A 27,325-nucleotide genomic window follows, 5' to 3' on the forward strand; every position below is an offset into this window, starting at 1 on the left:
GGGGAGCATGCAACGTGGGGAAAAAACAGAGACGCTGAACCCCCAAAACCGGGGACCCCCACGTAACGGGGCATCGGGCAGGGAGGGCTCCACGTGGTTCTGACGCCCCTGGACGCGGCGCAGCCGGCTGGGGATCCCTGCCCAGGGGCTGCCACATGGAAGAGGGGAAAATTGAAGCCGTGGTTTAAATGCTGTCAAAGAGCAAAAGTAGTCGACTGTTCCCCAAGGAACGGACAGGGTGGGATGGGCACCAGGAGCTCCCTCTGCCCCGAGAGCACAGGGACCGCGGGGCAGAGGCCAGTGGTGTGGGGAGCGGCCGGGAGCAGCCGTGGCCAGCGGCACCGAGGCGGCCGGAGCCGGAGGGGAAAGGGGCAGGTGCCAACAATGGAAACCCCGTCAGACACCGGCAACCCAGTCAGACACCGGCGTTTCACCATCAAATCCCTGCGGCGGGCAGGCACGTGTCCCGCGAGAGCCGGACAGACGGATGGACAAGGAGGAGTGGGTGTGTGCTGGGGGGATGGGGTGAGCAGGGAGCTCTGCCTTCCAGTGCCTTCAAGGCAAAATACCTGATTCCTGTATGTAAACAGCTGGTTTGGGGGTGGGTTTTTGTTTTCTGGGGTTGGGTTGTTCCCTATATATGACCTGATCTGGAAAATAAAACCGAGAGCGTTACCTGCAAGAGCGCGGGACTCAGTAGGTAAAGACCAAGTCCGAGATGCTGGACATGAGCCAGTCCCCCGCTATCATCTCCGTCACCTCGGGCGTGCAATAGTCCGGGAACTCGAAGTGCGAGGAGCCTCCTCGCGGGAAGAGGTCGTGGTCCTTGTCAAAGACCGACCAGTCCGGGGCCGCACAGGCAGCACCCGCGGGCGCTCGCGCCGGCAGGACGCCCAGCAGCTCTTCCTCCAGCTCCTCATCCGAGGAGCCGAAGGAGGACGGAGGGGATCCAGCTGACACGGGAGATGGGGACCCGCTCTCGGAGGACCTCGCCGGCTCGGAGGCGGCGGCGGCGGGGCTGGGGGACGCGGGTGGCTCCTCGCTGGGCGCTGTGGGGCTGTCCTCGGCCGGCACCTCCAGCGTGGGCTCCTCCGAGGTGTCGAGGCCACCGGGCTCAGCAGGCTGCCGGCGGCCGGCGGGGCCGCGGCCCAGCACGGAGGGCTTGATCTTCACCGGGAGCCGCGAGCGGGACGCGCCGGCGCCCACCTTGCCCTTTTTCCGAGGCCGGTACTTGTAGTCGGGGTAGTCGGCCATGTGCTTGAGGCGCAGGCGCTCGGCCTCCTTGACGAAGGGGATCTTCTCGGAGTCATGCAGGAGCTGCCAGCGCCGGCCCAGGCGCTTGGAGATCTCGGCGTTGTGCATGTCGGGCCATTGGTCCATGATCTTGCGGCGCTCGTGCTGCGACCACACCATGAAGGCGTTCATGGGGCGCTTGATGTGCCCGCTCGGCGTCTTGCACCAGGCGGGTTCGGCGTCGCGGGCGGATAACGGGGCGCAGGGCTCCCGCCGAGCCTCCGCGCCCCGGCCCCGGGCGCCCCGCTGCACCATACCGGGCACCGGGACCCCCGCCTCGACGCCTTCTCCTCCTCCTCCTCTTACTCTTCCTCCTCTTCTTCTTCTTCCTCCTCGCCCTCCCCGCCCGCCGCTACTCGCCCCCCATTGTGCGGAGCGGGCGGCGGGGCGGGGCGCGGGGCACCGGGGGCTCACGGCGGGGGCGGCTCCGCTGCGGGGATGAGACGGGGCGGGGGAGCGGAGCGGTAACGGGGGCTCCGGACCCGGGGATGCTGCGAGAGATCCGGACTGGGGATGCTCCTGGCCGAGGATGCTCCGGTCCGGGGATGCTTCGGGATGCTCCGCACCGGCACGAGGATGCTCCCCCGCCGGTACCGGGGATGCTCTGGGATGGTCCGCACAGGCACGAGGATGCTCCCCCGCCGGTACCGGGGATGCTCCGGGATTCTCCGGTCCAAGGATGCTCTGGGATGCTCCGCACCGGCACGAGGATGCTCCTCCGCCGGTACCGGGGATGCTCTGGGATGCTCCGCACCGGCACGAGGATGCTCCAGGATGCTCCCCCGCCGGTACCGGGGATGCTCCGGGATGCTCCGCACTGGCACGACGATGCTCCGGGATGCTCCGCACCCGCACAAGGATGCTCCCCCGCCGGTGCCGGGGATTCTCCGAGACCCTCCTCACCGACTCGGTCCCGGGGATGCTCCGGGGATGCTCCCCGCCGCCCTGCCCCGCCCCGGGGCCGCCTCCCCGGTGTCGCGGGCGGCTGCTCTTGCCGGGCGCGGTGCGGTGCGGGTCGGGGGGTCGCGCGGGGGGGGTGCTGGCAGCCGGGGAGCCGCACACACCCCCCACCCCCCCAACCCACCCCCCGGTGCCGCTCTTATAGGCGCCGCCGCCCCGCCCCCGGTAAACACCGCCGCGCCGGTTCTGTCAATGGGAGGCACCGCCCCCCCCGGCCCATTGGCCGCGGGGCGGGGGGGGCAGCCCGGCTCCGCCAATGGGAGCCCTCGGGAGAGGGGTTGCTGGAGAGAATGGCGGGGCGGCACGCCCCGGGGCCCCCCCCGGTAGCGCCCGGTACCCCCGCCCCAGCGGCACAGCACCCCCGGGACCCTCACACCAGCGTCCCGGGACCCCGGTCTGGGCTCCCCGGTGCCCCCGTACCCCCATGGGAGCCCCTCCCGGGCCCCGAGCACCCCCGGGACCCCGAGCATCCCTAGTCCCCGAGCACCCCGGGATACCGAGCACCCCCGGCACCCTGAACATCCACCGGGACACCGAGCATCCCCGGTCCCCGAGCATCCCCGGGATACCGAGCATCTCCAGGACCCCGAGCACCCCTGAGACACCGAGCACCCCCGACACCCTGAGCATCCACCGGGGCACCGAGCACCCCCGGGACACCGAGCACCCCCGGGAGCTGCTCCCGGGCCCCTCCCCAGCCGGTCGGCGAGGCGCCCTGGCGTGGGCAGAGCGGCGCCTCCGTGCAGGCCCCCCCCGGTCCCGGTGGGTGGGAGCGGGGCTGGGGGAGACGGGGGGGACACCGGGGGGCGCGGGGGGGGGGGCGGCCACGCGGCTGCTCGGGGAGCGGTCACGGCGCGGCCCCGCCAGGCCCCGCCCCTCGGCGCTGGCCCCGCCCCCTACGAGCACGGGCCACGCCCCCTCCGCGCGCAGACCACGCCCCCTCGGCAGCCCCCGCGGGCGCCGCCAATGGGGCGAGGGCGGCGCTGTTGCCCCAGAGACCGCGGGCTGCCCGGCAGCGGCGCGCGCCCATTGGCTGCCGCCGCGACGCAAGGCGCGCTCCCATTGGCTCAGCCGAGGCGCGGGGCGCGCTCCCATTGGCTGCAGCCGGGGCGCAGGGTGCGCTCTCATTGGTTGAGCCGCGGCACGGGTTGCTCTCCCATTGGCCGCCGCCGAGGCGGAAGGCGCGTTCCCATTGGCTGAGCGGCGGCGCGGGGCGCGCTCCCATTGGCTGCGACGCGGGCCACTCGGCCGGTCGCAGGGCGCGCTCCCATTGGCCGCGCGGCCCCCGCAGTTGCTGTGGTAACAGCGGCCTGAGCGGGGCCGGGGCCGCACCGAGCACCGGGCCCGGCCCGGGGGACCCTGAGGGGCGGGGGGGCCATAGGGACAGGGGGGTGGAGGGGGCCGTGCGGTGTTGTGAGAATTAATTGATATCAATCTGTCTTGTATCACGCAGACAACCTCCAGACGTGGATAAATAACCTGAAAGAATAAACAACTCTCTTAGAGTTGCAAGAATTTATTGATAGGCTTAGTTGTCTAGCAAGATGCAGTTGTCAGGTCAAGAGGGGGTGTTTAGCCTGGAGAAGAGGAGGCTGAGGGGAGACCTCATTGCTCTCTCCAACTACCTGAAAGGAGGTTGTGGAGAGGAGGGAGCTGGGCTCTTCTCCCAAGTGACAGGGGACAGGACGAGAGGGAATGGCCTCAAGCTCCACCAGGGGAGGGTCAGGCTGAACATTAGGAAAAAAAATTTCACAGAAAGGGTCATTGGGCACTGGCAGAGGCTGCCCAGGGAGGGGGTTGATTCACCTTCCCTGGAGGTGTTTAAGGGATGGGTGGACGAGGTGCTGAGGGACATGGTTTAGTGTTTGATGGGAATGGTTGGATTCGATGATCTGGTGGGTCTCTTCCAACCTGGTGATTCTATGATGATTCTATAACCTGAAGGAAGCATCCAGACATGGTTAATCCAAAAAAATAATGAGCATTCTTTGAAGATTTATATGGTTCTTTAAAAGTAGTATATATACCCACTGCTTTTGGAAGATGTTGGGGCATGGTTTAGTGTTTGATAGGAATGGTTGGACTTGATGATCCGATGGGTCTTTTCCAACCTGGTGATTCTATGATTCTATGATTCTATGATTCTATGTTACGCCTTTTTTTAGAAGGGCATCCAATTCAGCACTGAATTGTAAAATAAAAATATTATTGACTATGCTTTGAAGACTTTGTCCTTTTCAATATTTTGTCAGTGAATGAGTGTTTCTCACAGCGTGGAAGGGTCTCTGGGGGCAGGAGGATGATGGGGACTACGGGTTACAGGGGGATCCCTGGGAGACAGGAGGACAATGGGGGCCATAGAGGAGCTGAAAATAAGCCAGACCCTCTGCCAGACACAAGAGAGACAATATCTGCTGACATTCTTCTCCGCAGGCTGGGAAGCAGGCACACATAGCTCTTTCTCCGTGGCCCTGGGTGGCAGAATCTTTGGCACTGAACACCAATAACCTCACCCCATCATTTCCACAGACGCCGCTGTCACACCTACACCCGGTCATGGGTGAGAACTCACAGTTATGCTGGGTTCTGCTCAGGAGGACGGGTACAGGGACTCGTGGGCTTGCCTAAGAGCAGCTACGAGCTGGTGACAGCTCTGATACTGCTACGCTGCCAGCCTTGGTCACCTCACATCTCCCTCTGGGCTTCCCTTCGGGCACCCTGCAACTGGAGGTAACCAGTGGCTGCAGAGCTTTTCATGGCCTTCGTGCCTGCGCTGACTCTTACTTCATTGTTTTCTCTTTGTAGTTGGGAAACAAAACTCTGAGGGAAGCAGGCAGGCTCGCAAGGAGCATCCCTGTCGAGGCAGGTCATGCCCATCTAGAGCCGCCTTCCTGGCTCTGTGCAATGGCACCAGCGCTCCCGGAGAACAAAGGCGGGATGCCCTTTCCCTAATATGTAAAAAAAATGTGTCAGCAGCATTGGCTGGCAGCAAAGAGGCAAAGCCCTGTCGTGTTCCTCACTGCTCTTTCCCTGCCCTGGTTCTCTGGTAGCTGCTTTCTTCCGCGCGGAGGCTGCGGGTGATCCCCACTCCTGCTTCCCAGTGCACGCTGTGCTGGTATTGTATGTGAAAACTGCAAAGCACGAGGCGAATCCTCACTGAGCACTGATGGGGAGAAGGCGCTGCCAGCTCGATGGCAGGAATTCCAGGCTTTCCTCTCCAGGGACAGGCTCAGGGGAACCAAGTCCATGAGTTGGAGAGCACCAACAGCCAGCTCTGGCCAGCTGGCTTCTACCATAATGCTCCCCTGGTCCTGTGGCAGCAGGTCCTGCCCTGGCCGGAGGTGTCACAGAAATCACAAGTGGTTTAGAGCTGCCAAGGTGGCTTGGATCCACTGGCCAGGGGTACAAACCGGGCGAAAAATGGGTCACACGGGTTTAAATCTCAAGCTGCAGCCTGAACCCCCTAAGCTGGGTGCAGAACAGCAGGCACATGCACGTTTATTTACAGCAGCTGCCTATACAACTTGTTCTTGGCACAGCAAGGGCTGTTAACAGCGTCATCCCTTTCCAGCGCATCCCACCACTGCAGGTACGCGCCAGCCCCTCGGCTCCTTCGCTCTTTGCATGCACATGGGTTGTTGTGCACGGAAACATCATCCCTTGGGATGAGCAGGCGCTCGCCCAGCAAACCAGTGGTGGAGCAGGCAACAAGAGTGGCTGGATTTTCCTCCAGGGCCAGGGTTTTAGCTGGAAGCCAGGTAGGGCTGCAGTGCTGAAGCAGGAGGAAAGCCTGGATCGTGTCAGGAGGCAGCACGGAGGCAGGCGGCTGCGTGGTGGATTAGCACAACTTCATTTTTTTTCTGATAAAAAAATGATAAAAAGGAATTAATGAGCCTGGGCAGCTGGCGGGGCTGGGGTTACTGAGGGCGGCTGGGAGAGGAGTTAAAAATAGCAGGAAGGCCCAAGTGGAAAGTTTCTGTAACATCACAAGTCAGGCATTCGGTGCTTGCCCGCCCTGACAGGCGGGAGCCCGTGCCAGAGCCCGCTCCGCGTCCCGCAGCCCTTTCCCACTGACCTCCCTGCAACTTTTCACACGGCTTCACCAGTGCTTCATTTATTCTAATTAACCCCTCGGTTCCAGACACTGCATTTGCTTCTTGAAAGAGCAAAATCAGACACAGGCTGTGCTCAGCCTGGGGAAGGGTGCGTAGGGGCCCTCCTTGGGTCCCAGCATGTGGTGCCAGGAGGATCTGTGACCCCCTGCCTGTCCATTCCCAGCTGCATTTCAGTTTCCCCTCTTTAAAAATCCTCTTGCTGCGAGAGAACTCGGGTGGATTTCAGCAGCAGCTCCCATCCCTGCGCTGGGGCCACTCTGCGCGCACAGTTTGTCCTGGACGGAGACGGAGATGGATGAGAGCAGCGCTGAGCAAGCCCAGCTCCATGCGCTTGTCCTCCCTCTGCGAGAAAGCAGATGGACCTGGCTGCTCCAACGGGCTTTCTCCTCTTCTGTTTGTCTTTGGGGATTGGCAGTGTGGGACGGCTAATTGCATTCCTTCTCCAAGCCCCAGGGGCCACATCTGGCTCTGTCTCTCTGGGGAGGCCAGTGAGTCCCAGGCTCGGTAGCAAGCATTGAGCTCAGAAAGGGCTGCGGAGCTGGGCTTAGCCTTGGAGCTGGTTTCTTGTGCAGGCAGAGGGGTCGATGGCCAGGGCAGACCACGGAGGCTGAGCTGAGAGGCAGGATAGCGCTGAGTGAGCTGGAGCTCTAGGTCCTGCTGAACAAGGGCTGAGCACAGCCTTCATCCCACTTTAGAGGGTTCCCCCTGCCCCCTCATTACATTGTCTTGTGTCCCAGAACAAGTGTCAGGCCCTCCCCACTGAAAACCAGTACTGGGCCAGTTAGGATGAGAGGAAAAGGCCTCAAGTTGCACCAGGAAAGGTTTAGATTGAATGTTAGAAAAAAAAAAATCTTTACTGATAGAGCCCTGGTTTAGTGGGCACGGTGGGGCTGGGTTGATGGTCGGACTGGACGAGCTTAGAAGTCTTCTCCAACCTGAAAGATTCTGTTGTTCTGTGAACACGGGAGGTGGCAGAGCTGACACAGGGCAGGCTCCCCTCCGTGTGCCACGTGCCCTCTCATGGGAGCTGCTCTCGCACAAGGAACAGGGCCCTCTGAGCTCTGGGAGGGCTGCATCACCTGAGCCGTCACCCACTGCCTGCACGGAACCAGCCAAAGTGTGGCAGCTCATTCCTGCTCTTTGCTTTGCTGCTCCTGACTCTCCTCTCTCGCTCGGGTGCCTGTTGGGTAGCGGGATGGTCCCCAGCCTCCGTGCCGAGGAGGCACCGCTCCTCTGATGCTCAGCCAGGCTCTGCTTGCAGGCCCTCACCCGGTGCAGGCTTGGATGAGGTGCTGAGCCGCGGCGCCTCTCCTTGGCCAGCACCACTTCTCATCCCACCACCGTGAGGACTCACTGGTTTGGTTTGACGGTGTGTAAAGGTGTCGCCATCATCCGTGGTCGCTGGCTGTGCTGCGCCCAGGGGCCACAGCCCCTTGGAAGAAGCATGGGACAAGCCTGGCGACCGCAGCTCCTGGCACACAGTGCCTGCGTCTACAGCCTAACTATCCCCTTCATGCCATCACGGTAACAGTGGAGGGGTTGAAGCTGAAAGGGGTTTTCTCCGCTGCTGCGATCTGGCCATGAGGGGTGTCCTGGCCTTGGTGCCACCAGTCCCTGCCAGCACATCCCAGCGCAGGCTGGACTGGTGTCCCAGCATGGGGGCATGCCGGTGCCGGCTTGGTGCAGCGTCAGCAGCTCCGGGACAGCCAATGGGTTCAAATAAACCAGCTCCCGTTCTCGCCCGTGCCAAGAGAACCCCTGGCTGTGCTTCTCGTCACCGGCTTTGGCGTTGGCACCACAGGCTCCGGGGTCCAGGGGCAGCACAGCCCCACCGGGCAGCGGGATGGAGCCGGCCCCGAGTGGGGCTGCGAGGGGACCGGGGGGACCGGGCAGGATCCCCCTCTGCGCTGCTCCCCGGCCCCGGGGGGACCCGCCGTGCCCCGGTATCGGGAGCCCCGCGGGGACGTCGGGGGCCGTGCCCGGCGGGGGAGGGACCAGCTCCTCCTCCCGGGATTTAAAGCCCGGGCAGGGCGGCGGCGAGCCTGTCCCGGGACAAGCAGCGCCCGAGCTCCCACCGGCCGGGACGGGCACCGGGAGCGGCACCGAGAGGGGCACCGGGAACAGAACCGGAGCAAAACCGGAGCAGAACCGGAGCAGAACCGGGTCCCCGCTGGGTGGCTTCGCTGCTGATGACCCTGAACGGGCAGCACGGGAGCCGGAGCCCGGTGCGGAGGAGGGCGAGCACCCCACTGCCGCACCCTGTGCCCGGGCGCCTCGGCCACGGTGCCGCGGACCCCCACGCCAGCGGCAGCTCCGGCTCCGGCAAACCCCTCTACCGCGTGGTGCTGCTGGGCGACCCTGGCGTGGGCAAGACCAGCTTGGCCAACCTCTTTGCCGGCGTCCAGGAGCGGGAGCCGCTGGAGCAGCACGGAGGTGGGTGCATGGCATGGCCTCGCGATGGGGAAACCCATGTGCAAGGCGAAGAGGAGCCCGATGCCCGTGCCACGCCAACCAGGCTCTCCCGGTGTCTTGCAGAGGCTGAGTATGAGCGCACGCTGTCCGTGGATGGCGAGGAGACCGAGCTGCTGGTGATGGACACCTGGGAGCCGGAGCAGCGGGTACGGCAGGGCTGGGCGCTGCGGGAGCCCGTGCTGCTCATGGGCTGGGTGAACTGGGGTGTGCTGGGAAACGCTGTATGGGCACAGCTACTGCTTCTGGCCTCTGAGAGCCAGGAAGGCACCCCTGGGGCTTTCCCAGCCGTGCCCAGGGCTTGCCACTGCCCTTGCTGGAGAGCGGGGTGCACGCACCGGGCGAGATAGGGCCTGGGGTCACAGCTCTGAATGGCTCTTTGCTCGCCTTCCCCTGGCGCAGAAGCCTGCCCACCGTGTTCTTGCTCGGTGAGGGCTCTCATGGTGAGGCACCACGAGCACTGGAGCAGCCCTGCGAGCACAGAGTGTCCCTCATACAAAAGGCAGGCGGGGAGGAAAAGGCTGTGGGGACACAGTGCGATGCCAGCCCACAAATCCACATGAGGTGGTGCCGTCAGCCAGGACACGTGCTTTAGCAGGCACAGCGATGGCCCCAAGAGCCTGGCACGGGGCATTCCCTCCGCCTGGTGCATGGAGGCAACTCCCTAGGGCAGAAATGTCAGCGCTGCCGTCACTGCCTCCCTCGGAACACCCCTTTGCCCCCTTCCACGCCAGGGCCTGGTGTTCCTGCAGGTGCTTCCAGGCAGTGAACGATTCCCAGGAGCGGGGATGGAGCCGGTGCCCGGCTGTGAATGTGGACACAACACCCGTGTGAGCTTGGGCTGTAGTTTGCATGTGTGGCTGCGCTCTCCGGGGATGCCCCAGCACCGCGATGCCCCAGTGACACCCCTGGAGTTCCGCTACCTCTGAATCCCACCCTGCCCAGCACGGACCAGTACGTGGTTCATACAGGGTGCTGCTCACATGCTGCCAGCATCGTGTGGCCAAGAGTGGCTCCAGGAGGTGCAGCCTCAGCCCCTTCAGCTGAGCTGGGGCCACAGCCCATATTTGTTCCTAATAGAGGAGGAAACTTTCAACCACTCCCCAAAGTCAGGAGCTTTTAATCTGCACTTCATTGAGGGGACAAAATGCCTGCTGCTCGTGATGTGGGGGCTGGTGGGATGGGCTGGCAGGTCCCATAGGTGCCAGGGTGCTCTGCCATCCCTCGGGAGTGATCAGGGCTGCTACCATCCCCTGCGGTGCAGTGACATCTCGTTCTGTATGTGACAGCAGGGCAAGGAGAGCTGGCGCCACAGCCGGTGCCTGCAGGTGGGGAACGCCTACGTCATCGTCTACTCCATCACCGACCGGAGCAGCTTTGAGAGCGCCTCGGAGCTGCGCATCCAGCTGCGCCGCGCGCGACAGGCCGAGGACATCCCCGTCATCCTGGTGGGGAACAAAAGTGACCTCGTACGGTGCCGCGAGGTCTCTGTCGAAGGTGAGTGGTGCCCAGGCTTCTGGCCCAGCTCTCCCCTCACCCCTGGCTGCACAGCTGCTGCTCCACGTGCAGCAGTGCCCGTGCCCCAGTGCCTGGGGTGCCAGCGGGGCCGTGCCCCCTCTCCACCCTTCCTTTCCAGAGGGCCGTGCCTGCGCCGTGGTGTTCGACTGCAAGTTCATCGAGACGTCGGCAGCTCTGCAGCACAACGTGGACGAGCTCTTCGAGGGGGTGGTGCGTCAGATTCGCCTGCGCCGGGGAGGCAAGGAAGTCCCTGCGTGCTCCATGCCCGGCCAGAAGCGCAAGGACAGCCTCACCAAGAGAGCCCGGCGCTTCCTCGACAGGCTGGTGGCCAGGAACAGCAGCGAGGTGGCCCTCAAGGCCCGCTCCAAGTCCTGCCATGACCTATCCGTGCTCTGAGATCTGCTCTGCCCTCCATGCACGCGGGCTGAGGACTCTCCTCTCTGCCAGCAGCGTGGCCAGCAGCTCTGCAGAGAGTCCGGATGGGGCTGGAGTGATGCTGAGGACATGGAGATGGTTTAACTGGTACTGAGGGATGCCCAGGGTCCTCTGGATCCGGCTGCTTCCCCTCCAGGAGAGGGGAACAGATGGGGTTGGGTCTTCTGGGCTGCACCCATGGAGCGGGGGATGGGACAGGTGCCTGTGCTTGGGGTGGTGGGATCCTGGCTTGCAGATGGTCCTGGAGATCTGGAGGTGAGGAGTGGCCATGCCCTAATACAGGGTTGCCTGCAGGGCTGGAGCCACTCTGGAGGCTGCCAGGAGCGGGGCCGGTCCTGCTCATGGTGCCCGTCCTCCACGGGGCAGCAGGGACAGGCGAGGGCATCATCACGGTGTCCAACTGGAGGGGAGTGCTGGAACCTGGCTGGGGAGAGGGGCTGCTGGAGCACACCCCCTGCCTCTCCTCACCATCACCACGCCAGGGCTTTGTGCCGCGTCTCCCTGGCACCAGTGCGTCTCTGACTGAGGTTGTTCTGTACTGGTGCAATGGGAAAAACCCTTGATCTGCAGAATAAACCCCACCAGGGAGGTGCTGGTCTCTGTTGGGTCCCTGCTATGGGGAGTCGTGTGCTGGGGCTCAGTTCCTCACTCCCGCCGCCTGCTCCAGCTGCACCAGAGCAATCTCAGGGCCGGGAGAGCCTTTTTCCACCCTCAGCAGAAGTCTCTGTTCCTCACTCAGTGGTCACATCATCGTCCCCTGCTACAACAGAAGCTCCCAACCTTCCCTGCACCTCCCAGCTCCAAAAAATCCCCTGGGTAGGGCTGAGCTGTGCCGAGATGCAGGTCTCGAGCCCCCGCACGCCGTGGGAGCTGGAGCCGGGGCAGGGACCCGGGGCTTTGGTGGCTCCCAGTGTCCCAGGAAGGGGCAGGGAAGAGGATCGGAGCAGCAGAGCACCGTGGCACAGCCGGGAAGGGACGTGCTTGGCTGCAGCGAGCAGCGAGTGACCCCGGGCACCTCTGGGGAGGCGATTCTGGAGCTGCTGGGAGGTTTTAGGCTGTGGTGCCAGTGAGGAGCTGGGATGCTACAGGACAGCCTGCTGAGTGCCAGCGAGGGTCAGCGGTGCCCTCCTTCCTCCCCGGGTCAGGTCGGGAGTTTCCACTCGCTCTGCAGCTCTGGCCGCGGCTGTCACGGTGCTACAAAGGGGACACTGGGATGGGAAAACAGTCTTTCCATGGGGACAAACCCCAGTGAGGGCTTCTCCCTGCCAGCTCTGTGCCCAGAACCGGGGAAGCGTGCTCAGACTTTCCTTCTCTGTGCCGCCCCGAACCGCTGGTGACCGTGGCTGCTCCGTTGGGATCCTGCCCTGCGGCTCCCTGTGCTCCGGGTCCTGGTGCCGCTGGACGTGATGCTGCAGCGTTTTGCTGCGCGGGCGGCGGGGGGGCCGCGGGATGGAAAGTTGGCAGCCGGCGGAGAGGGGAGTGGAAAGAATGAGCTCAAACCCTTAAAAATGCGGCCGTGCCGGAGGGTGGGAGGAGAGGCCAAGAGGGGCCACGGCGAGGCACTGGGAATCGAGGGAGGAAGGAAAGAGGAGAGTCTCCAGTGCTAGTCTCCTCCAGCCCCTCAGTGGTCTCCAAAGAGCCCCTGGGGGACGGTGCCCACAGCCGCCCCGGTGGGCAAGGGTTCATCTTCTCATGGAGAGCAGCCAAGGAAAGCCGAAGAGAGGAGGGAGGTGGCTGCCTGGACATGAGCAGGAGGCGCCCTCGCTCCCGCAAGATGGTGTGGGCAGAGGTGGTTTGGGTTCTGGTTTAACCACCCACTGAAAGGCAAGGAGCTGCTCCATCCCCGCCAGCCTTTGCTTTGGGGTCCCCCCAGCTTGGGGCCAAACGATTCCATGATTCTAAGAAAGACATTGAGGGGCTGGAGCACGTCTGGAGAAGGGAACGGAGCTGGGGAAGGGGCTGGAGCCCAGGGGTTCTGGGAGCAGCTGAGGGGCTGTTTAGGTGGTGGTGGGGTGGATGCTGGGCTCTTCTCCCAAGTCACAAGTGATGGGATGAGAAGAAACGGCCTCAAGTTGTACCAGGGGAGGATTAGGCTGTATATTAGGAAATATTCCTTCATAGGAAGGGCTGTCAGGCGCTGGCAGAGGCTGCCCAGGGCAGCAGTGATGTCCCTGTCATTGGAGAGGTTTAAAAGCCGTGTGGATGTGGTGCCCAGGGACAGGGTTAGGTGTTGGGGTTGTGTTGGGTTTATGGTTGGACTCCATGAGCTTAAAGCTCTTTTCTGACTAAATGATTCCATGAGATAGGGTTTGGAATGGATGGGGATGGGAATAGGATGGGGATTGGATGAGGATAAGGGTTGGAATGGGGATGGGGACAGGGATGGGATGGGAATAGGATGGGGATGGGGACTGGATGAGGATAGGGGCTGGAACAGCAATAGGGACGGAGGTGGGGACAGGGCTGGGATGGGGATGGGAATAGGATGGGGGTGGGGATTGGATGGAATGGGATGGGGATGGGAATAGGATGGGGGTGGGGATTGGATGGAATGGGATGGGGATTGGATGAGGATATGGGTTGGAATGGGGATGGGGATTGGGACAGGGGTGGGAAGGAATGGAATGGGGATGGGAAGGGATGAGATGGGGATGGGATGGGAATAGGATGGGTGTGGGGACTGGATGGAATGGGGTGGGGATTGGATGAGGATAGGGGTTGGAATGGGGATGGGGACAGGGATTGGGACAGGGGTGGGAAGTGATGGGATGGGGATGGGATGGGATGGGATGAGATAGGGATGGCATGGGATGGGGATGGGAAGGGATTGGGATGGGAAGGGATGAGACAGGAATGGGATGGGATGGGAAGGGAAGGGAAGGGATGGGATGGGATGGGCCCAGGCCGGGCCGCGCCGCCGCGCGGTCTCCTAGCAACGCGACGCGAGTGGCGCGCGGCGGATGGGGGCGGGGGCGCTTCCGTGACGTCATTTCCGGGCGGAGGGAGGACGTGTCCCTGGCGCGCGCCGGCCGGAAGCGGCGCCGGCGGCCATGGAGGAGGCGGCGGCGCGTAACGGGTCCGGGGACGGGGCCGGGCCCCCCGCCGCCGCGCCGCGCCCGCCCGCCACCCCCGAGGGCATGGCGCTGGCCTACGGCAGCCTGGTGCTCATGGCGCTGCTGCCCATCTTCTTCGGGGCGCTGCGCTCCGTCAGCTGCGCTAAGAGCAAGGTACCCCCGCCCCGCCGGGGCCGCCAGGCCGCGCCCGCACCGGGGCCTGCACCGGGACCCCTCCCGGGAACCCTCCGGCTCGGGTCCGGCGGCGGGGGCTGCACCGGGACCCCTCCCGGGAACCCTCCGGCCTGGGCCCGTGAAGGGTGGCAGCCCCCTGCCTCTCCCCGGGGCCTCCAGGCTTTCCCTCAGCGCGTTCCTGTTGATAGGAGCTGCGCCCCCGGCCCTCCTGGGGTCCGTCCTGGAGCTCCAGACCTGCCCCCGGCCCCTTTCTGGGAACCCTCTGGGACCTCCAGAGCTCCCCCTGTCCCTCCCGAGGGATCCTGGCAGCAGGGTCTGCCCCTGCCTCTCCACAAGGTCCCTCCAGGCTTTTCCTGGCCCTGCCCCGGGGGAGACGAGGGACCCTGGGGAGTATCTGGCTTCTCCTGAGTCTTCTCCAGTCCTAGTCTCGCTCTTCCAGTCAATCCCAGTGCTGCCAGGCTTGTAACCACTGCCTGTACTACAACAAGAGGGGCTGTGCTGGGGAGGCTGGTGGGGAGCATTGGAGTGGGTCTCTGGGGGGCTGCCCCTGCCCTCACACCCTGTGCTGTCCCTGCAGCCCCTCGTGCTGCTCTCTGCCTCTCACACCCAACCATGGGACTTAAATCCCAACGCTTCAGGTCCTGAAGCTCTGCGGGGACTTTAGTGCAGTTCCTGGCAGCCTGAGCAGAGTCTGGATGTGGTGGGGGATTCTCTTCCCTCGTGCCGCAGGGAGCCGGTGGCTCTTGGGACAGGCGCTTCTGTGCCACCGAGTGCTGCGCAGCAGCAGCTGTGCCCAGGATAAGCTGTTGTCCAGTCCCAGGGTTGCTTTTTATAAAGGGCTTCTGCTATCATGCACACTGGCTGCTGGTGTTTGTCTGTGTGAGATTAGAGGAGTGGGCAGGCAGGAAAGCAGGGAGCCCTCTTCTCTGAGAGCTGAGGTCTCTCCTGGAGGTTCAGCTGGTGCAAAGATGTCTTGGAAGGCAAAAAGGGTTCATAAATCTGGGACTTTTTGAGCACAAGAAGCATCCCAGGAGTGAATGAGGTGAGGGATAAAAAGGTGACTGGGAAGGAACATCATTCCAAGGCGGATCAACATATGGTGCACGCAGATGGGAGGCTGACGGGAACGGCTGGGCCTGAGCGGCGAGGGAGCTCAGCTCCCCTCTGGGCACGGGAAGAAGGGAGCAGCGCCAGCGCAGCAGGCAGAGGCTTTTTTTTTCCTTTTCCAGGAGGAAAAAAGCAGTCAGTTGTGGCAGCCCTTGGAAAGACAAGTGCAAGGTTTGCTTTTTCCGTCTCAGGCTCTGCCTGTGATGCAGCCCCAGCTCTGGGAATGCCAAGGGGCCAGCAGGTGCCCTGCTCCTCTCAAAGCCGCCCTGGTGCCCTGATCCCAGTGTCTGTCCAGTTTGGGGGACAGAGCAGGGGCTGATCCAATCCTGTCTTCTCCTTCCCTCTGCAGAACTCCTCAGAGATGCCAGAGACCATTACCAGCCGGGATGCTGCTCGGTTTCCCATTGTTGCCAGCTGCACCCTTCTAGGGCTCTACCTCTTCTTTAAAGTAAGTGGGTGGCGCGGGTGCTGGAGCTAGTTCCTGTTGTCCTCCTGCCCAGTCAGCTCCAGAAGCGGGACTGACTCCTTTTTTCTCTTACCCTGGTTGGGAGCCCTCAGTGTTGGGATGGAAGGTGTGTTGGGTGGCACAGCTCAAGCCCCCCAGTGTCATCGAGCAGGAGGATGCGGTTCGCACCTGAATTGTAGGAGTTTGGGGTAAATCGGAACCTGTTTGTGCATGGGGCAGTTCTGGAGTGCTGCTGAGGGGTGAGTTCAGCCCTGAGCTCTGTCTGCCTCTGCTGGCTGACCTGGGCATGGGCTGAAACCAGAGGCTGCCAGGATTGTAGAACTGCTGGAGCTGCCGCCTCTATTGTGCCCTGTGCTGGGCTTCCAGAGCCATCTCAGCTGCTGGGGGATCTCCAGCTCCTGGGCGAACCCCTGTGTGGTCAGGTGAAGCCTTTTAGACCTGCAAAGCCAACAGGCAGAGTTAGGTGCCTTGTTCCTGGGAGCAGTGCGGTGCCTCACTCCCTGTTCCATCTCCCTCTGCAGGGGATGCGCCAGGGAAGCTCTGTCCTCCTTTCTGCAGCACATGAGTTATTTTTTGACCCGAGCTCCTCATAGACGTGTGACAACTCGCAGAGCCATTGTGCTTGTTCTGTGAGCACACGGCTATTTCTAACATTTCACAGCAGCAGTGCAAGAATTTGGGTTATTCCAGCTATTCCTCTTCTCTCCCTGGAGCTCTGACACAGCAGCTGCTGATCGCAGTGCGAAGCACTCCCTCATGCTGTTGATGGGAAGGATGTGGTGGTAACTGACCCCTCTCTGGATTTGTCTTACAGATATTCTCTCAAGAGTACATCAATCTTCTGCTTTCCATGTATTTCTTTGTGCTGGGGATCCTTGCCCTGTCCCACACCATCAGGTACAGCAGAGGGAGGAGTGTGGCTGGGGCAGGGGTGTGTGAGGCTGCCTGCTCTGTGGGGTATTGAGTTAGTTGAGAGGTTTCTAGAGCACCATTGCCTTGTGGCAGAGCCGAGTCCACCCTCATGGGATGTTTTTTGGGGAGGCAGCCCCAGAGCATGCTGTGAGCCCTTCCTTATGAGTAGAACCAAAGCCCAGCCATCTGATACCCCAGATGGCATCATGGGGAGAGCTGGTGGAGGTGTGGGTGGCTGCTGATGTAGGACAAGGCCAGCTGTGCCCCAGGGAGCTGTAGTGGCTTCTCCCAGCCCTCCCTGCTCCTGGGAGAGGAGAGCTCCTCACCACTGTGTTCCCCTTATTGAGATGGCTGAAACAGGCAGCTGGAGCTCACAGTAACGTTCCTGGCCTCTCGCGTGACGTGAGGTGTTGAAAGCTCAGGCTGTTTCAGTAACTGAAAAAAGTAAAGCTGGTTTCCTGTTTCCTGAGATCTGGGGCATTGGGGAGCAGATGCTTTCCCTGGATGGGTGCTGTGGGAAGGAATGCACCCCCAGTGCTGCAGAAGGGTGGTTCGGTGGTGGCACAGCCAGTTCTGAGTGTCCAGACCCTAGGGCACTGCTGGGGGACACGGGGAACCAGCTGGGGCCTGGGGTGGCTCCTCAATTCTTGTGGGGGATGCTCTGTGCTGGTTGCACTGGAGTGTTTTAAGGGGCTGACATGCAGGGGTAGATCAGACCTCTGCGGAGGAGGAGGTCCCTTGTCTGCAGCTTGGCTGCAGCCGGGGCTCCTGCCTGCTTCTGAGGTGGCAAAAATGGGGTTTCGCTGTCTCAGGATGGGGTGTGGGAAACGATGCCATCACGCAGAGGTGCTGGGCGGTGCAGCCTGCGGGCTTTCTGTCAAATTGCCCCTCTCTGCCCCTGTCGTTTCAGCCCCATGATGAACAGATTCTTCCCTGCAAATTTCCCCAACAAACAGTACCAGCTCCTCTTCACCCAGGGCTCCGGGGAGAACAAGGAGGGTAGGTTGGCTCAGCAGGCTCTTGATGGGCCTGATTTTTTTTCTGCTTTGACTGTTCTGTTTCTTGCATGCTTGGTATTTTGACGTCCAGCCCATTGCAACAACCTTCCCAAAGACTTTTCTAGCTGGTGTGAGCACTGTGTGTCCATGCAGAGCTGGGACTGCTGCACACATCGTCCTGCTTTGGCGGGTGCTCTCCTTCTGCTGCCTCCAGCTGCAGTGAAACCCCAGGAGCAGATCCCAGAGTGCTGCAGGAATGGAGCTATGGCTGCTGTTAACACATTGCCTTTATATAAGCTCCTTGGGTAGCGTACTGTGGAATTTTTTGTGCTGCCTGAACTGATCCGATTCAAATCTTTGTTCTGGTAGAAGATACTTTGCGAAGGTTCCTGCCCAGTAGTTTTGCTAGTAAGGGAATGTTTCTTCTAGTGATACCAAAAAAAGCTAACTGGTGTGGGAAAAGGGAGATGATCTGCCTCTCCCTGTCTTGGACAGGGCCTGAATCCCGGTTTGCTCTTGACAGAAGAATCGTGGATGCTGTCTGTGGGGCAGAGTCTGGCTGAAGGGGTGGGTCTGGGTTTGCCAGGGCCTCTCTCGCATGCAGTTTGCACGTGTTTATGGTGGACACAGCCGTTCTGTGGCTGCGGCCCTCGCTCAGACCGTGTGCAGTGTGCTCTACGTTGCCCCCCTGCTCTAGAGCCACCTGCACACAAGGAGAGCTGCCCCAAGAGCCTAAACCCTGACACCTCTGTTTGACTGCAGAAATAGTGAATTACGAGTTTGACACCAAGGACCTCGTGTGCCTGGCCCTGAGCAGCATCGTGGGTGTCTGGTACCTGCTCAGAAAGGTAAGGGAGCCGCAGCCCTCTGTGAAGAGGCCAGGGACCGGGCTGGATCCAACCCAGGCCCCTTTCCACAAGCTCGGCACGTGCAGCAGGACCCAAATCTCCTTTTCTTGTTGTTCTCAGCACTGGATTGCCAACAATCTCTTTGGGCTGGCATTCTCCCTCAACGGGGTGGAGCTGCTGCACCTGAACAACGTCAGCACGGGCTGCATCTTGCTTGGGGGCCTCTTCATCTACGACGTCTTCTGGGTAAACAGGAGCATTCCCTGGGTCAGACGCGAGTTGCAGCTGTTGGCGGAAGGCATGTGTGTGGCGTTATGCCTCTTTGGAGGCAGCACACTGACAGGACTCGTGTTTGCAGTTAGGATTTCCACTTTCCCAGCCCAAAGGGATGAGTGGGGATGATGACAGACTCAAACAGTGGTAGAATATGGCTCAGAAAATGCATATTCTAATTTTTGGCTTAGAGAGCCCAGAGCTGCCAGGGATCTCATCGCGGCTGTTGTGGGGTACCTGGATGTGTGGCACATCCAGTTCTGGCAGTCTCTATTCCCAACTGAGATCTCCCCAATGCCTGATGGAGCTGCTGGCTAGGCTGGGGGATGAGGCTGCACTGGGATACGGTGGTCCTGCTTGCATGAGCTGTGTCTCAGCTCTGTCAGCGTCCTTCTGTTTTCTTGGTCAGAGGACCAAATCCTGGAATGCCTCCAGCCTCCTTCCCCCAGCCAGAGCAGTGCCCCAACGTCTTCACTTTGAGATTATCTTTTATCTCTCTGCAATGGACCCGAATCCCTCTTTCTCCTTGTAATGTCCGTATTCTCTGATCCTTCCTGCTACCTCCACCTTCTGAATTCCTGTGTTTCCAAATGCCTTTGAGCCTTGTATGCCTTGAGGTCTCTCCAGCACTTCTGCAGCTGCCTGAGTGATCCTTTCCTGTTTAAGCGTGATGCCTGTGTGTTATTTCATACTTGGTGAGCACAGCCCCTCTTCCATGGGCTCGCTAACAGTCCCAGCTCTGTGGTTGCTTAGCCTGCGTGCCACTTCCTATGCTGCTCTCGGATGGGGAGGATTCAGCCTTCCGGCACTGCACACTTGGTGCCCCACGCCCTGCTCGGGGTGTGACCATCTTCATGGAGCTGGTGAGAGGTCAGCCCTCCCTGATCTCTGCTCCCAGGCTGGTCACTGCGTTGCCGGAGCCTCGGAAGGATCCTCTTGAAGCACAGACCCTCTTACTGTGCCCCTCTGCAGGGACCAGTTGCTTGGATCTTGGCATGGATTTAATCCCAGTGAGATCCAAGGAGGCAGCAGAACTGCTCAGTGAATCAATTCTATTGCCTCCAGTGTAGTCTTGCAGTGAATTTGTATGTGGTGTTCTTCCCTGGTCCCAGCATGCAGTCCTGTCACCCTGTGGTGATACCCTGAGCTTCCTCCACCTCACAGGAGTTAACCTGATGTCCAGTGCTTGCATTAAGGTTTCTCTTTAATCCATGGCACTAGGATCAAAGAATCATAGAATAGTTCAGGTTGGAAGGGACCTCAAAGCCCATCCAGTTCCAGCCCCCATAGCAGGGACACCTCCCACCGGATCAGGGGCTCCAAGCCCCATCCAACCTGGCCTTGAACACCTTGAGGGATGGGACAGCCACCCCTGCTCTGGGCAACCTGGGCCAGGGCCTCCCGGCACTCACAACAAAAAATTTCTTTCTAAGATCTCATCTCAATCTCCCCTCTTTCAGCTCAAAACCATTCCCGCTGGTCCTATCCCTGCCTTCCCTGATCAAGAGCCCCTCTACAGCTTTCCTGGAGCCCCTTTCAGTACTGGAAGCTGCTCTAAGCTCTCCCCGGAGCCTTCTCCAAGCTGAGCATCCCTGGTCCCAATATTGAAAGCCAATAGTGCAGCACAAACAAATGCATCATAGAATCACTGGGTTGGAAAGGACCCACTGGATCATCAAGTCCAACCACTAAACCATGCCCCTCAGCACCTCGTCTACCCGTGCCTTAAACACCTCTAGGGAAGGTGACTCAACCCCCTCCCTGGGCAGCCTCTGCCAGTGCCCAATGACCCTTTCTGTGAAATATTTTTTCCTGATGTCAAGCCTGACCTCAAAACAAAACACAGCTGATCTGACAACCGCTGTAGTCCCCAGTGCACGGGCTGAGGGAGACTGTGCTGGGAGCTCCTGCCCTCAGCTAACATCCTGTGGTAGCCAGGCTTTCCGCTGAGCTGAACCAGCTCGCAGGCGTGGAGGGGCTGGGTGGGCAGTGATCTTCAAGGCTGTAATGTCCTCCTCTCCCAGAGCACTGTCCCATACTTTCTTCTCGCACACCAAGCTCGCATGCAGGACTCTGCCTGCAGCTCAGCAGCTCTTTGCCTGTTTTCCACCACTGAGGCTGCTTCAGGCCCCAAGATGCAGCCATAGCCGAGCATGGGCATGTCCCCGCGCATCCATGGTCACCCTGAACTCCTCTGCTTGCCCCTAGGTCTTTGGCACCAACGTGATGGTGACAGTCGCTAAATCATTTGAGGCCCCGATAAAACGTGAGTAGATCTTCCCTGTGGCTGCCTGTTCTGCAGCAGTCGCTGCCCCCTGTTCCCTCAGCCTCTGGGGACAGTTTGGAAGGTGGGATGTGTGCACGGGGTGGGGGTTCCAGCTAGGGATCTCTCAGGCTATGTGGTGCCACCAGCCTGCAGGGGCCAGGTCTCCAGAGAGGGATGGCTTGCAGAGCCCTGGGTCAGCCTGCAGCCCCAAAGTGGGAATTTCACCTCATCTAAAGAAACCCAAAACAAAAACCTGCAAAAAACAGTGGGAGAGGTGAATTTGTGCTGTTGTGGAGCTTGCAGTCGTTTAGGTCCTGGGAGGCAGGGCTGAAAGCTGTGCATGGGGCTGGCCCCAAATCCCTCTGTTTCCCATCCCAGCGCCCAGAGGTCTCCCAGGAAGAATGGGCTGAGCTGCAGGGGAGGAGCAGGCAAGGGCAGGGACTGGGGTCTTGCCCTGCTGCAGTCCCTTTTTGCCGGGCACAGAGGTGCTGAGGTGTGCTCAGCACAGACTCACCCCCCTAAACTGTGCCTCTCCCTGCTCCTTGTAGTGGTTTTCCCTCAGGACCTGCTGGAGAAGGGGCTGGAGGCTGACAACTTCGCCATGCTGGGTCTGGGAGACATTGTCATTCCAGGTAAGGACACAAGAGGGAGGGATGTGACCAGCATCCCTGGCTGAATGGGCTGTGGGGAGCAGAACGGGTGCCCTCTGCTCTGCCTTTATCCTTGCTGGAGCTCTGTGGGGCGGGGAGGGGGCTGGCAGAGGGCTTGGGTGGGTCTGTGTGGACTTGTGGGGAGCTATGTAGGGCTGGAGGGAAGCTTGGTGGGGTAGGAGTGCTGTGGGAGAGGGCTGGAGGGGCCTGTGTGGGGTTTTGAGGAGGCTGGGAGCGCTTGCGGGTGGCTGCGTGAGGCTGGGGCACTCCCAGCGGTGCCTTGTGCCACGAGATGGCACTGTCAGCCCAGGCACGGTGTCCGGAGCAGCTGCTGGTCTTGCTCAGCCTTCCCTGCTCCCTCTGTCCCCCTCACTGTCCCCTTCTCCCCACAGGCATCTTCATCGCCTTACTGCTGCGGTTTGACATCAGGTGAGCAGCAGGCGGCTGCTGTCGTAGAGGGGAAAAAGGGAGGGGAAGCCAGGAGCGCAGTTGTGTGCTCTCCCCAGGGCTTGGCATGGAGACCTGGGATTGCAGCTGGCATGGGGGGTGCGAGGGGAAACTCTTGGAGGAGTGTTGTGAGCGGGGGTGGCTTTGTGGGCAAGACCTGAGCGCTGGGGGGGAGTTGTTTAAGCAGAGCAAGCAGCACATATACAGCCCCACAGAGGCTCCCCAGCACCGAGCAGAGGGCAGGGCTGCAGCAGCAAAGGGAAATACAGGGAAGAGCCAGGTGTGCTGGCACCTGAGAAGCATTCACATGGATGCAAATCAGTGCCTGGCAGTGGTAAGTGCCTCTGGATCGCTGCTGTGGGAAGAAGCCCCTTCCTACACAGGCAAGCTGTACCCACAGCTTGAAGGGTGTAGCTTCCAGCAGTTGCTCCACACTGAAGTCTCTGGCTGAGGAGCTGCTGGGTGCGACTGCAGCGGTGCAGCCCTGCTCCCACTGCTGTTGCACAGCCCCTCTGCTCTGTGCCAGCTCTTCCAGGTGTTTCTACCCACGCCCTGCCTGCACCTGCTGGGAATCCTGGTTCCTGCAGCCTGAACAGCATGTGTGAAAGTAGGGTGCCAGGGACTGGCCACGTGTCCCCTGGCAAGGTGGGACACTCTTTCTGGGTCCCAGCACTGAGTCTTCCCTCGGCCATAGCCATCCAGCAGCAGGATCTGGTGTCTCCCTCCCTTTCCCAGCCCCTCACCTAGATGTTGCCCTGTCCAGTCCCACATGAGGGACCAAGGACTGTGCTGGTGGTGGTCCCTGCGCTGGCCCAGGGGCACAGGCCGGGCACAGCTCGGTGGGAGATGGCTGGGAATGTTGGGCCAGCTCCATTTCAGCCACTGGCATCTCAAACCCGAGGTCACTGAGCTCTGCTCTCTTTCCCTACAGCCTGAAGAAGAACACACACACATATTTCTACACCAGCTTTGTGGCCTACATCTTTGGGCTGGGCCTGACCATATTCATCATGCACATCTTCAAGCATGCCCAGGTAAGCTCGGCTGTGCCGCCGTGCATGGATGCACGTCCCAAGCAGGACACGCCAGCCTGGCCACGGGGTTCCTGCATCACGCCAGGAAAAAGTAGATGCATTCCTTCTCTTGGCTTTGCGTTTCCAGTGCCTGCCTGTGCCTTTCCCTGCCCAAAGTTTGTGTGCCTGGCTGGAGCCAAGTCCCATTTGGAGCAAAGCTGGTTCATGCAGCTGCCTCCCCAAGAACTACCCTGTGTTTAGTGGGTTTTTGTAACCAAGCCACCTCTGGAGATGCACCCTCTGTGCTGGGAACAGGCCATAGGAGCCTAAAAGGAAGTTGTGGAGAGGAGTGAGCTGGGCTCTTCTCCCAAGTGACAGGGGACAGGATGAGAGGGAATGGCCTCAAGCTCTGCCAGGAGAGGTTTAGGCTGGACATAAGGAAAAAATTTTTCACAGAAAGGGTCATTGGGCACTGGCGGAGGCTGCCCAGGGAGGTGGTTGATTCACCTTCCCTGAAGCTGTTTAAGGGACGGGTGGGTGAGGTGCTGAGGGACATGGTTTAGTGTTTGATAGGAATGGTTGGACTCAGTGATCCAGTGGGTCTTTTCCGACCTTGTGCTTCTATGATCCTATGATTCCATCTGGCATGGGTGCTGTCGCTGGTCTGTGCAGAGCCCTTGCTGTGCTCATGGCCCACTGTGACTTTGCAGTGAAGGTTTTGTGCTGTTCCAGCTGTAATTTGGCTCTTAAAGCAGTTTTCTGGAGCATTAACCCTCTGTGCAGCACCATGACAGACCCCAGGGATGTGGAGGGGACAGGGCCAGCTTGCCTCATGCTCCTCCCGAGGAGGAATTTGTGTTGTGGTTTAACAGTTGCTTTTCACCTTAACAGCCTGCTCTGCTGTACCTGGTCCCCGCATGCATCGGATTCCCGCTTCTGGTGGCCTTGGCAAAGGGAGAAGTAACTGAGATGTTCAGGTGAGCGTCAGCTGGGGATGGCGCTGTTTTGCCTGCGGCGCTGGAACACATGAAGCGTGCAGATGTTCCCACGCCTGAGCACAGCTGGGGGGACGGGTTCATCTGGGGCACGCTCTGGGCGTGCGTGTGCACGTGCGTGGGTGGAGGGAGCGGATCTGTGTTGGTACACGCCAACCCTGGCTCCAGCCACCTCCTCCTCCTAGCCATGCGAGAGCTTTGGTGCGGTACCAACAGGCAAGGCAGCATCTGGTATCGCTTTACGCCCCGGTGACAAACTCTTCCCGTGCTCTGGCAGGCAGGGGAGGGTGGGACCGCACACCTGGTGCCGAGATACTTGGTCATTGTGTCCCAGGGCCTGTGGGTGGGGGAGAACAGAGCCGGATCCGGCTGCAAGAGCAGCCAGGGCTGGTTCTGGCACACCCCCAGCCTCCTTGTGCAGTAAGGGATCCTGGTTTGCAGCCGTCTCCCCTGCCCTGGGGACTGAAGGTGTGGAAAAAGGGGTCTGTGCTGCTGTGCTCCAGCCCTTCCCTTAGCCTGCCACGTTCCGAGCTTTTCTGTGTTCACCATCAGTGGGCAGATTCAGTCTCCTGCCTGGACTGTCCCCTCTTGTGACTGCGTGGTGCACGGCCTGGCCCGCCTGCAAGCTGTTTCTCCACAGTGCCCGGGACTCAGTGGCAGCTCAGTGCAGCTCCTTGTTGGAGGAGGGAAGGGGAGGTCCATCCCAAAGCAGGGCTGTGCACCCGCAGCCTTCCCGCTCCACGGGAGCCCCTGCCCGAGCCCCCAGCCTGCTTGGAGGGAAACCAGCAGGCGAGCGCGGAGCTGGCTGCCCTCGCTCCTTCCCCTCCCCTGGGAGATGTAGGTATGCGTGTTCCCACCGGGCTGTCAGCTGGGCCGGCTCCCCAGCCCTGCCGCACCTGCCCGGCCTTTGATGTTTGCTTCTGACGGATCGCTGCTGCAGGCGCTGAGTGTCCCGGGATCGTCCTTCCTGTGCACCTGGGATCTTGCAGCCGCTCTCCCCTGTGCCGTGACTCACCAGCTGACAGCAGCACCACCTCCTGTGCCAGGAAATGCAGGAGAGATGAGCTGCGAGGCTGGGGTGCTGAGTAGACCGGGCAGTGGGGGCTGCTGCCCGCTGCTGAGTGCTGCCAGCACAAGCGCAGGGGGTTTGAAAACTCGATGTGGCCTGGAGTCTGACCCTCCTTGGAGTCGCCTCACTTTCAGGCAGAGGAAATGGGACACGACAGGGCTCCCACCGCAGGAATCCCACCACATGTAGCTTCCCTGTGCAGCTTCCGTGCTCCCTGATCCTCCTTGTACAATGACAGCCCGGAGCTGGCAGCTCTCCTGTGGTCTCTGCTGACCAGCTGCCTGCGCACAGGGAGCTGCCAGCTCGTGGTGCCTCGCGGCGGCTGCTGGCTGCCCTGGAGGAGGGCAGTGACAGTCTGAGGCCGTGTCCCATGCAGGCAGCTCAGTGAGGAGTGGGAGTGGGCAGGTCTGCAGGCCCAGGGTGCTGATCAGCAGAGGTGGGTGACACCGGGAATCAGTTTTATGGCTCCCAGCCTTGCTGTGCCTCCCTAGGCAGCCCTTAACCTTTGTTCTCCCTCTGCTCAAGCTGTTCCTCAGCTGTCAGCAGTGGGAAGCATATCCTGGTGATCACACTTGCTGCAGATGTGCAGGAAAGGGTCCGCTGCATTGTGTGCACAGCCCCTGGGCTGCCCTCCTGCCTTCACAGTGCTCAGGTTACTCTCTTTTGGGCTCTGGCTGCCTGGCTCTACCCATGCCAGCAGGGACTGTCTTCTCCCTGGGTCTCAGCCCTTGCTTTTCCATGCTGTGATCCTGCCCTGGGGCCTGCAGGAACAGCCCTGGGACTCCCCCAGCCTGGTCTAACTGGAGGGGACAGTGAGCTTGCCCGCACAGGGTGGTGGGTTCACAGAAGTTTCATTCCAAAACTCTTCTACTTCTCTCTCTCTCTCTCTCTCTCTTTCTCTCCACCCCTTTTCCTTTCTGTCTTTGTCTTCCCCCTATCCCCTTCTGCTTCCTCTCTCTCCTGCAGCTATGAATCCTCTGCTGAAATCTTGCCACACACACCAAGACTTACCCACTTCCCCACCGTGTCCGGCTCTCCGGCCAGCCTTGCTGATTCCATGCAGCAGAAACTGTCCTGTCCCCGCCGACGCCGGCAGCAAAGCCCTAGTGCCATGTAGCAATCGCACGCGGTGCCCTTTCTCTGTCTGTCGCTCTGGCCAGGTAGGGGCTGGTCCCAGCTCCCCTCACTCTCCCCAGGCAGAGGCAGGAGCTGTTGCCTCGCTTCTGCAGGCCAGCTTCTCTCCCTGTCTTCAAGGGGAGGCTCTTGAGAGGATTTGCAGTCTTTGCCCTTGTGCTCCCTGCTGCAAGGCAGCACCCTTGGGTCCCAGATCCGGTGCTGGGGTGGTTTGCAGCCGGAGCAGCGATCCCTGCTGGGGGTTTGCGACTGCGGGACTGCTGCGGTTATGGTTATGCCTGCTGACTAGCCCTGTGGGTGCCGGCACTCAGCCCCTGGTGCTAGCCAGGAGCCTGGAGCACAATGCTGGCCTGAGGGCTCGGCTGGGGGAAGCCCCTGGAGCTGCTGGGGAATGTCGCACCCTCACCTCCCTGCCCCTTTGGGTTTCTGATATTGAGGAGCTGATGGAGCCTTGGGCTGCCTCTGGCTGGCAGAGGTCAGCGTCCCAACTCACTCCTCCCTCTCATCCCCAGCTACGAGGAGAGCTCTACCCCGAAGGAGGTGCCGGGGGCCTCTAAAGAAGAGATGACAGAAGCCACCAAGAAGGAGAAGTGACCTTGCCCACGGGCCGTGCCTGGTGCCGCTGGGCTGGGGCCCTTCCAGACCCTCCGCAAGTGACAGACGACTAAACAATTGTGCAAGAGCATCGTGTTGTGTGTGTGGGAGCAGCCGCCCAGGTCGGGTATCGATGTGTGCCGCAGAGCCACCCCCTGCCCATTCGGCTCCTCCGGGGCTGCGAGGCGGGTTGGGGGGGGGAACCACAGGCTGGTTTTTAAATTTTGTATTGTGCATTTGCTTTCTCTCATATTAAATGGTGTTGAAGGAAGGAGGTGCCGCTCTGGCAGCGCAGGGGCCATGCCGGCAGCCCCTGCCTTGGCCGCTGCTCCAGCTTGTAGCCCCTGCTGCAGCGATCGGCTTCCCGGCAGCCTTGTTCTCCCTGTGGGGCCCGTGGCCGTTGTCTGGCTGTTTCCAAGTGACTGTCCCCTTCCCCCTCCCACTGCTCCAACGCTCGGCTTTCCCCTAGCTTGACCCCATCTCTGCGCTCTCGGATTTAGGGCTGCGGTCGCTGA

At 61.0% G+C, this 27,325-nt stretch overlaps 3 protein-coding genes across 4 annotated transcripts in view; 2 read left to right on the forward strand and 1 right to left on the reverse strand.

Moving 5' to 3' along the window:
* Positions 1 to 416: 416 nt before the first annotated feature.
* SOX12 (SRY-box transcription factor 12) overlaps positions 417 to 27,325 on the reverse strand; it is an 80,951-nt gene continuing 54,042 nt past the window's right edge. Inside the window, exon 2 of the mRNA XM_069871576.1 lies at positions 417 to 1,609. Within this exon, the coding sequence (XP_069727677.1) occupies positions 694 to 1,548 (855 nt within the window). The 5' untranslated portion in view covers positions 1,549 to 1,609 and the 3' untranslated portion in view covers positions 417 to 693. The remainder of the gene's footprint in view (positions 1,610 to 27,325) is intronic.
* REM1 (RRAD and GEM like GTPase 1) lies at positions 8,420 to 11,406 on the forward strand. Its single transcript, XM_069871579.1, has 4 exons — positions 8,420 to 8,801; positions 8,904 to 8,986; positions 10,130 to 10,334; positions 10,474 to 11,406. The coding sequence occupies exons 1-4, from the start codon at positions 8,558 to 8,560 to the stop codon at positions 10,749 to 10,751; spliced, it is 810 nt and encodes a 269-aa protein (XP_069727680.1). The 5' UTR covers positions 8,420 to 8,557; the 3' UTR covers positions 10,752 to 11,406.
* Positions 13,781 to 27,081, forward strand: HM13 (histocompatibility minor 13). 2 transcript variants are annotated; one of them, XM_069871559.1, is made up of 13 exons: positions 13,781 to 14,017; positions 15,495 to 15,593; positions 16,426 to 16,508; positions 17,434 to 17,522; positions 18,284 to 18,369; positions 18,490 to 18,615; positions 20,851 to 20,908; positions 21,457 to 21,540; positions 21,951 to 21,987; positions 22,937 to 23,039; positions 23,910 to 23,995; positions 26,049 to 26,242; positions 26,729 to 27,081. In XM_069871559.1, the coding sequence occupies exons 1-12, from the start codon at positions 13,841 to 13,843 to the stop codon at positions 26,197 to 26,199; spliced, it is 1,179 nt and encodes a 392-aa protein (XP_069727660.1). In that variant the 5' UTR covers positions 13,781 to 13,840; the 3' UTR covers positions 26,200 to 26,242; positions 26,729 to 27,081. The 2 variants fall into 2 exon arrangements, with proteins under 2 accessions (XP_069727660.1, XP_069727661.1); XM_069871560.1 differs by lacking the exon at positions 26,049 to 26,242 and having other exon boundaries at positions 13,782 to 14,017.

The sequence above is a fragment of the Phaenicophaeus curvirostris genome, chromosome 18, assembly GCF_032191515.1.
Source record: "Phaenicophaeus curvirostris isolate KB17595 chromosome 18, BPBGC_Pcur_1.0, whole genome shotgun sequence".
Taxonomy (NCBI): Eukaryota; Metazoa; Chordata; class Aves; order Cuculiformes; family Cuculidae; genus Phaenicophaeus; species Phaenicophaeus curvirostris.